Genomic DNA, 10399 nt, shown 5'->3' on the forward strand with positions numbered 1-10399 from the left:
CTGTCTCACTCTCATGCTTTCAGCTCCTCTCATCACACCTTGTGTCTTCTGCTCTGACACTTTATACTCTGTCTCCATCTCTCTTCATTGATATTCTAGAAGAAGCTATGACTGAGGGCCAATTTTTTTTTCTGCCTTCCTTATTTAGGTTTCCTTTTGCATTACACATTAAAAGTGTGTGTATTTGTGTTTAATTTAACCATACAGTAGATGGGAGCGATCCAAATATACAGACAAATTAAAGGTTCAATTAGTTCATTTTTAAAATAGCAGTGTAAATATGGACAGATGTAGTCAAGCTATATCCTTCCAAGCAGTGTATTAACATGTTAACTCAAATTTTATTTTCTGCAAAAATGTGGTGTTTTTGGCATGTTGCTCTGCGTTTGCTAGATCATCTTTAGGTGGTTGTCTCAAGTCAAAAGAGCCTACCCACAGTTTTTAGAATTGATTTAGTAGTTGTTCATACATATGGTGGTAATAATAATAATATCTTTTTCTTATATAACAGAATCTGAATATAATAATAAATTGCCAAAATTACATAGCTGCATTGTACAATAATGTAAACCTGAGAAATAAACAGGAATTGAATAGACTAAGCCACTGCTGATTGGCTGAGCTGGCAGGGCAGATGGTTCTTCAGACATGGTTGTTACCATAAGCTTATTGTAGGGAAAAGCATCCAGACCCTTGCAAAACAAGTTATACCAATTCACATTTGTCTTTATGGTCGTTCTCAAGGTTGAAACCATAAAAATTGCAAGAGAGCAAGATTACAGTAGTTTCTGGTGTTTTACCACACAACACAGAGCCTCTGAGAGGCCCAGAGCATATGTTTTGAAGTACTGGATGCACATGCTATGCATTTTAATGCTGTGTCTATTTGTATGGAGGAAGAAACATCTCACTCTCAGGTTTCATTTTAATATATTTTATTTTAATGGCTTGTATTTTCTAAATTCAGATTCAATTAAATTATTGAATTTAATTAAAAAGTCTTATATTAATACAATTATAAAAAAAATAAAAAAATTAAAAAATTAGTCACTATTAAAAAATGTCATTTTCAGTTTTGGTTTTCGGCCAAGGGCATTCAGAAGTTTCGGTTTCGGACAATAATTTTCATTTCGGTGTATCCCAACCCAAGTAACTTCCCTAATTTTCATCCTGAAATGTTTGCCAATTTTTTTTTTTTTTTTTTTTTTTTTTATTACCATGTAGTGATGTTTTACAAAAACCATGATATTCGATGTCTGCGGTTGACAATTTGTACCAGTTTACGATTCCAACTTGCTGTATCGCCCACCCCTACTGAGAGATGCTGAACATCTGCTGTTTTTGGCAACTAAATGGCTTATTAAACAAACATTGGTTGCTTGTCCGTCTCATTTTGCAGTGGTTCTGTCTGTGATTGTCGTCATTTTGTTTGTAATGTTTTGAAGCTTGTGACTGATGCGTCCCACTTACAGTTTTATCCTATGCCTGATTTCCTCATTCACTTGCCCCAAATAGGAAATTGCATTACAGTCATGGTTTGTTTTCATGTTATTCCTGTTTCTCTATTCAACTGTCTGTGCTGTTGTTTTTGTGTTGGTTTTTATTTGTTTGTATATTTCATAAGGAGCTTGAGTGCTATTGTGGAAAGGAAATCATCTCCCACCACTGACCATATTTTCGTTCCCATCCAGATCCAGTACATCCCACCCTGAAGCGGACATCATGCCAATACGATCCCACTAATTCCTTCTTCTCTTTCTGTCTCCCAACTCCTCGCTGCAGATTAAGGTGGTGAACGCATTCCGTAGCTCCTTGTACGAGGGCCTAGAGAAGCCAGAATCCAGAAGCTCCATTCATAACTTCATGTCCCAACCTGGGTTTGTACCCCTCTCCGAGGAGGAAAACCACATCCCCACGATAGACGAGGGCTGTGTAGAGATCGAGCTGCTCCCCTCCTCTTCCAGAAACGGAGGTGGCGGCGAACCCCCAGGCCGCTCTCTTCACAGCCAGGAATTCTCTGTGTGACCTTCCCACCATCCTCCATGCTCCAGTGCAACTGCCCCAAAATCATCATCTTTTTTTGTTCTGTTTTAAAACCTGTGCACCACTCTACTGGTGGAGCCCTGCTGATACACATCTGAAAGACAGCAGCATCTACAGCAGCTGATGGGGTGACCATGATCCCTTTCTCCTCTCCATCTCCCCCACCCCTCTGCCCCTCTCGACTTGCACTGTGTCGGCGGCAGCAGCGCTCTGTAAGTACATGCGGCTGTCCTGCAGCCCATGTGATACATGGTCTAACCTACACACTAGAGGGCGATGCTGTGGCAAACGCCCTCTCTCAGCCTGTCACTGACATTTTTATCTCTTCTACAGTTGTGATTTTTCTCATTTTTATATTATGTATCTGGTCTTGTGTAATGCTGTAATCATTTATGTTATTTGTCCCAGGACTCTCATTTACATAGTTGTTGTTTAGTTTTTTGCTGTTACAGCTGATTGTGTTCATGCACTCAATTGCTGTTTGAATAGATTTCTTCTTTTTTCTCTCAATTAGTTCTAAGGTGGATTGAAAAACATGGCAGTGAAGTTACCCATGTTCTTTTAGTTTCTAAAATGATTTTATGCTCTAATGGACATTTTAAGTAGTTCAGACACACTACATTCTTATGTTTTCAGACATTGTCCCATGCAATGCTCATTTTGGGTGTTCTGTCACTTTATATGTACAGATTTAAGGCTGCTATAGTGAACGTTAGCAGAATAAAATACTATAATAAACTTATTTGATAGCTATGAGTTTAGAATACCTGATTGGCTCTTAAGGGGGCAGGGAGGGTCATCCAACACATCATCTCATCGAAATCACACCCACTGGGCATCTCTAGTCTCTTGTTAATGCTCATCTGCCTCAAAACGATTGCCCCGGCTAATTGACCAAGTACTTTATCAATGGTACAGCACCTCACCATAGTGTGCATATATCTGTCTTTAGGTTCATCTGTGTCTGATTGTATAGGAATGGGAATTGTAATGCTAATCTTTATGGGATTACGACTAATAACTAGAATTTTCCTTTTACTTGTTCCTCTTTCAAAAAAAAAAAAAATTGCGATAGAAGTGATTCTGTATGGGTGTACTTTCAAATCCAATCTTTTTCTCACCTCAGTTCTGCAGTTAGGTGTTCTCCTTGTTATCTAACATCAGGCTGTGCTCCTCATAAGCTCCACGTTACGCAGACAGCACTGATAGAGCTCCAAAATCCCATCCTTGAGCTTAGCCTGCGAGAGTAAGGATACTGCACGTAGTAAGCATGCTTTTGCCATTTAAAAAAAAGAAAGAAAACACTCACACACCATAGCATGCAGCTAGGGCCTCAGTTGGACCCTGTGAGCTCTGTTGAAACCTGGATGACAAACTAGATCGGACTGTTTTCATAAAAGCGCGGCCTCAACGACATGTGCTTTTTATTAGACGAAACATACTACTGCCACAGACCAACTTTCCGCTCATACCAGTCTAGGTTAAATGGATTCCTCCAATTACACCTTTTTCTACTTGCTCAGAGCCATATTTTATAAATTGTTCTTTTATATCCCATTGTTTTTGCAGTTTATTTTATATTTCCAACCAAATTCGAAAAACACAGTCACTGCCTAAAGATAAAAAAAAAAGGAAGGAAGGGAGGGAGGGAGGGGACACACACACACACACACACACACACACACAAAAAAACTAGATGGACCACTTTAATGTTTACGGAACGGTTCCACAGCAGTCAGCTAATGCTGCACTTCCCCCTACTGGCAGTTTTTGTTATCTCGCTTAAGTGGAACATGGTATGTTATTGTGGGGAGGCATGCATGAATTTCATATAAAACTCAATGTTTTGTTCCTTTTTTACAATTGTTCTGTATTTTTATATTAAGTACTTTTTAATATTTTGGAAAAAATATAAATATAGGTGTATAGGCCAGAGAGTTTGGTGACATGACAAATTAGCTAAATAAGCAGTTGAGTACATATTGCAGTTATATATATATATATATATATATATATATATAAATAAAAATATTTATGCCACGTTTGTAACCACATGCGGTGTCAGATTCGATGTCCAAGCTGAGAAAGTTACGTGTTTACTGTAAAGTCAAGCGGTCTGGTCGAGTTCTCAACAGAAGAGTGAGCATTTATTGGCCTTATCCCGAATTGTGTACTCCAAACCTGCAGCCACAGATAAATGTGCTGGCCGTACAAAGTCTTTAAAATATATTATTTGCCACCTAATTAGAATCTATTAGACTACAGTGGGAAATGTATGAAGGTAATATGACGTCGTAAAGAAACGCATGCGCAGGATTTGTGAAAGTGTACATAAGATTGCAAGCGTAAATTAAATTTGCATGCGCAAGAGAAGATTTGTAAAGGTGTAAATCGCCTTTCAAGTGTAAGAAAAAAATATTTGCTGCATTTTATTGTTATTCGTAAATGTAATTCATGTATTGTGAAACTGCAGCTTCGTGCTAATGCAAAATAAATAGGATCTGTATTCTTCTGACTTCCATTTTTCCACGCTTACACTTTTGGCAATTTTTTTCACACAAATATGGCAAAAAGGCACTGCAAGTCAGGCACTGCAAAACAAATTAATTGCGTTTGTGTAAAAAAATAAACTGTTGCAAATGTCTAAATGACTTGTGTACATGAGGCAAAAAAGTTCCCTAAATAACCCGATTTGTACAGTTGCGTCTTTCTTTTACCTGTGCTTACAGTTTTCACTCATTGAGTTTTGCAACTTTTTGCCTCATGTACACAAGTAGTCATTTAGACATTTGCAACAGTTTATTTTTTTACACAAACGCAATTAATTACGCAATTAATTTGTTTTGCAGTGCCTGACTTGCTGTTCAGAGGCTTGCAGTGCCTTTTTGCCATATTTGTGTGAAAAAAATTGCCAAAAGTGTAAGCGTGGAAAAATGGAAGTCAGAAGAATACAGATCCTATTTATTTTGCATTAGCACAAAGCTGCAGTTTCACAATACATGAATTACATTTACGAATAACAGTAAAATGCTGCAAATAGTTTTTTCTTACACTTGAAAGGCGATTTACACCCTTACAAATCTTCTCTTGCGCATGCAAATTTAATTTACACTTGCAATCTTATGTACACTTTCACAAATCTTCCCCTTCACATGCGATTCTTTATGACATCATATTACCTTCATAGAAATGCTAATTGAAAGTTTTGAGGTCTTCAAATTCAACTTCTGTGTTCTTTTAGACTGAAAACATCGTATTTATTTTCTGTGCGATTTCTGAATGACCCATTAAAGTGGCAAAGAGTCGGTTATGGAAAATAATTGAGATTATTACTTATTCTCTGTTGTCATTTTTAACTTGGATTTATTTTGTGTTTTTTTTTTTTTTTTTTTTTTGTCATACTCTGGATACAAATTAAGCATACACACTGTATGTTACACAAAATGTATTTGACTTCATGTGGAAGCAGTCAAATGTTTTCCATTTAGAGCTTTATATAAATTCTGCCAAAGTGTTGCTTTGTACAGTCAGTTCTCACATTGTTCTTGTTCATTTAGAATAATTTATAACTGGATTTCATCCTTATTTGAATCCCTAATGTTTTTTTTCCTCCAGAATCTGAAATATATGCCCCCTTCCGTTTTATTTCTTCATTGCTTGGACATGATTGATGCAGATAAAAGGGGGAAATGATCAAATTGTAATTTTCTTTTCTTTTTTGGTTCACTTTAATAGCTTTTTAGAACAATTTCTGTTATTGCACATGTTTCTCATGCATTGTGTAAACCGAGAATCGCTTCAAGGTGCTGTGCAATAACTGAATTTTATCGCATTACTACTCTACTGAAGTTGTCTGACAGTTCTTGTTTGTTTGTTTGGGAGGTAATGATTCACCACAGCTGTAAATAAAAGATTGTGTTTCAAAACTGGAATGTAACATTAAGTTATAACCACTTATTTTGCATATAGTTCAGTTACATCTGATGTTGAGTGAAATTAAAATTGTATTTGATTGTGGGGGAAAGCAGTCAATAGAACATCCGATTTCTGTAATTCATATAAAACAGTAATATACACTGGTGTTATTTTTGTATAAACATAATATCATCTATGTGGCATGCATTACTTATAAACAAATTGGTGGTTCAAAGCAATATGTACAACCTGGTGCGATTGGTATTTTTAATGTCCTGTGTAGCTTAAACCATGCTGTACTTAGGGGAAAAAACTGCATTGGAAAAAAAAACGTAATTGTTCAATATATGTGTTCAATGTTCTGCATGATTACATATGGAATGAGCTGTCCCCAAATGTTTGTTTCCAGAATGAATGTGAGACACAAACAAACATGCACGCGCACACACACACTCCCTCACACATTATCAATAGACTCTGCAAAGGAAACACACACTGACTCGATGCCATTTCAGAGAAGAATGTTCTGCAACGAGGAAATGAAAGAGTCTCGTTTCTCGTCTAGACATCATGAGAGAGCGTTGCTCCATTTAAATTTCCTAATTACTGGGATGTGGGAATTGGGGAATGACTGCCAGAGTACGTTCTTGAAAGATCTCTAGTCTTATTTTTACCAGTTACGCTTCGCTTTGGCTTCGTTTTGTTACTTTTATAGTCATAAGCTGTGGCTGTAGATTGAACTGCCCAATTGCAGAGTGGTACGAGCTTTGATGTTCCATCACCTTATTGTGTGGGTTACCGACTCCATCCAGGCAGCTCACTCTCATCCATGCATGATCCATCAAAGATGAAAGACGCTAGTGCATTAAAGCTGAAGGACTTGCATTTTCAAGGTAGGCTACAGTCGTACTCGAGTCCCCATTTCACTTTCCTGAAATGCACTGATTCCCTTTACTGTCTTTATCCCCACCCTTTTCCTCTAATTGAGGGCTTTGAGAAAGAGAGAGAGCATTGTTTAATAAACTTATCTAAGTTAGGTTTAGTTAACATCAGCCAGTGAACGTGTAGTCTTAAAATAAAAAACGCAGCTCATTTGTTAGTTAATTTTTCTTTGTATTTATTGTAAATGTGAGGCATTCATCAGAATTATGCCATAAATATCTTTGGCTATTAAAATTAGGCTTCTGTGGTACATTTTAATAGTTTTGCTGAATAAGATCTCTGAAGGATAAGGGCTTTGCGTAGTAGTAGGGGACAAAATGGTGGGGGTGGGGGGGGGGGTCTGTTTACAGAAATGTAGTGTTTTGTGTATTCTACACTAAGCATGCAATCTCTAGAATCACAGAAGTGCCAATGGACCACATGGACAACCTGCACCACTGTGTCTGATTTAGTTCGGAGTAATTGATTAAAAATGAGAAAACTGTGTCTGATAATTGGGTATTGGAAAGTGTGGCGGCCTTAATTGATTCCGACTGAAAGTGAATCTGATTTGCATTTATTTTAAATAATTTAGTTAAAATGTTGACGGGTTAATCTAAAAAGCCTCATGCTCTGTGTCCTGTCTGTTTACAGTCTCTTTAGATGACAGAATATGTGCTCACCTTATGTATTGTAGTTTTAAGGGCTATACTGTTACTGAATCCGTGTCTAACGATGAGAAGTTGACCCAAAATGTTCTTGATGGAAAGTAGAGTACATTTATTTGGTTTGTTTTTCATCATCAAAGTGTGAGGTGAGCTCATTTTGATCCATGCTATATTCATGTAAAGTTGACCCAACTGTTAACCTTCATGCTGCATGATGGAAAAAAAAAAAATCCCCATAGGCAGCTGAATTACCATTTCATTAATTGTCAAAATGCACTTGGAGTGAATCATCGAGTAGGTGTTTTGGATTCAGAAAGCAATGTGTGTGTTTTGAAAAGAAGATCTTCGCCCCATCCAATCAGACCGTCATGAACAGTGTCTGCAGTCAGTGTGTGTTTTAATTGGCGGGGTAAAAAATTCTGATTTTGTTTAGCCCTCCTTTTGTGAGAATCATTATCATGCTGAAATATCAAGTCTTGCTTGCTTCAAACTATGCAACAGATTCATTTGATTAAAATATGATGAATTATAATTTTATCAGTTGTCATAACAATGCTCTATCTCTCTCACTTCCTTTCTCTGTTTTTCTCTCTTGCTTTCTTTTGTCAAAGTGAATTCAGTCATCCCCATATTTCATCACTTTATACTAACTCAAGTGTATTATCTATGTAATGTATGTGTGTGATGTGCACACATTCAAAATTTCGTTACTTTTTTGTAAGATATCATGTGGAATGCCTTGTTCTTTATGTCCTGTCGTTTAAATTTAACAACAAAAATGAAAAAAAAAGGATAATCAAGCAATTGAAGTCAAAGTTATTATATAAACTATATATATATATATATATACAAATCTATATATATAAATAAAGCCATTAGAATTTTAAATACAATGAGGCTCAAGTCCTTGTTTCTTGTCATTTTTAAACCCCTTACAAAAAAGGATGAAAGCTAGGCGAAGATGCCAGTTTACAGCTGTGATCTATCATCGTATGTGTATATGATGTCTCTCTTTAACAGTAGAGTTTGAATTCCAATATAACGTGTCAGATATTAGGTTTTATATATATTTTATTACCTACAGTAATATACCTATATCTAACACATATTAGCCTATATAATACATTCACTTTTTTATGTATATATATTTTTTTAATTTAGCAGATATTGGGACCTACTATTTTCTTCATGACATTCAAGGAGCTTGTATTTTTTATTATAATATAAAACCACACTCGTCAAATTAAGTCTGAATCGATAAATTTAAATAAACCACATCAATGTTAAGGCGGGCATACACTGTGCGATGTCTGTGCGATTTCAGCAAGGAACCTACTCACACTGAACGAGTAGATCGCATGCGATGTAAAGCCAAAGCTCAGGATTTATGTACTCACACTGTACGGTCCGAACGTCGAGCTGCGACTTGACTGCTCACACTATGCGTGTGAAATATGCGCGAATCAGCGCGATAAATCCTCGTGCCGGGTTGTGCCTATGGATGATATCATATGTAGCCTATCCAGAGATATTGTCGAAACAAGCATCAGCTATCAATATCAAGAAGATTTAGCATTTCCAATTTATATATTAAATTATTAGTAGGCTAGTATTGTTGTATTATTATTATTATTATTATTAGGGAAGGCCTAGGCTATTAAAGTGATAGGCTATAATTAAATTGCCACGCAACAATTTCATAGCGCATCACCGCATAACCAACGCGCTGTGAGGATAATAAAATATTACATAGGCTAGAAGCTTACTTCTCATTAAAAATTGTCTAAAACATTTAGGTCGATTACAATTAATTAAAATACATATAATTATTAACAGTCTATAATATGTCCGAACACTGCAATAATTCATCAATGAAAATTAAAAACAGCTTTATTTCAAAAACATTTTTTAACAATAAAAGAGGCAAGTGGCTTGGAAGAAGTGGGTAATGGTTAATCCATTTTGCAACACGAACTGGAGGTAAGCAACAGTAATTTGTAGCTTTGAACTACAGAACTTAAAGATCTCCCTTTTTTCGTTTTTTTCGGGTTTTTTTTTTTTTTTCTGCAATGAAATGTTTTCGCGCAGGCGCAGTGAGGGAAAAACACAGAGTTTAGAGCAATCGGTTCTTATCACTGCTTCAACTGTGCGATATAGTCACGAGGAGCGACCAAAATTTCTAACATGCCAGAAATTCATCCGACCATACGATTGCCGGTCGTGAGAGGTTAATCGCCTCTCTTTTCCCCCTGTACACTGTACGAACACTGCACGACAAACGACGCACGACAAAGCTGAAAATCGACCCGACCCGAAAAAGAGTCGCACGAGTCAGAATTCGGCTCAAAATCGGACGAAAATCGCACAGTGTATACCCGCCTTTAGCTATATACACTCACCTAAAGGATTATTAGGAACACCTGTTCAATTTCTCATTAATGCAATTATCTAATCAACCAATCACATGGCAGTTGCTTCAATGCATTTAGGTGTGTGGTCCTGGTCAAGACAATCTCCTGGGCCCAGTTTTTCAAAAGTAATCCAGTGGGATTTCGGATCACGGATTGGATCAAATCTTGGAAATGGGTTTTTCAAAAGCAAAAGAAGGATTCTGAACTAAGATCAGATCATGTAATCCGATCTTAAATTTGATCTGGATCAAACCTGCCCTTTGGGTTTTTCAGAACTTTGAACTCTGTTTGGGATCTATTTGATCCGAAAAAACAGGATTATCCTGATCCCATCAGAAGGGTGGATTCAGCTGTGATTTTTCGAACCAAATAAAACCAGAGAGTTTTTTTTTTTTTAGTGAATGATCACAAAATCAATGTTTACTGATGATATATACATTT

The 10399-nt window shown here is 36.6% G+C and overlaps 1 protein-coding gene across 8 annotated transcripts in view; it reads left to right on the top strand.

Moving 5' to 3' along the window:
* Positions 1-3658, top strand: part of atp2b4 (ATPase plasma membrane Ca2+ transporting 4) — a 134809-nt gene extending 131151 nt beyond the window's left edge. For 6 of the 8 annotated variants that reach the window (XM_084100099.1, XM_084100098.1, XM_084100102.1 and 3 more), the window contains one exon: positions 1783-3658. In XM_084100099.1, the coding sequence (XP_083956225.1) occupies positions 1783-2025 (243 nt within the window). In that variant the 3' untranslated portion in view covers positions 2026-3658. The remainder of the gene's footprint in view (positions 1-1782) is intronic. The other 2 variants (XM_084100105.1, XM_084100104.1) reach the window with 2 other exon arrangements.
* Positions 3659-10399: the final 6741 nt, after the last annotated feature.

This window comes from Abramis brama (assembly GCF_963993115.1).
Source record: "Abramis brama genome assembly, chromosome: 23".
Lineage (NCBI taxonomy): Eukaryota > Metazoa > Chordata > Actinopteri > Cypriniformes > Leuciscidae > Abramis > Abramis brama.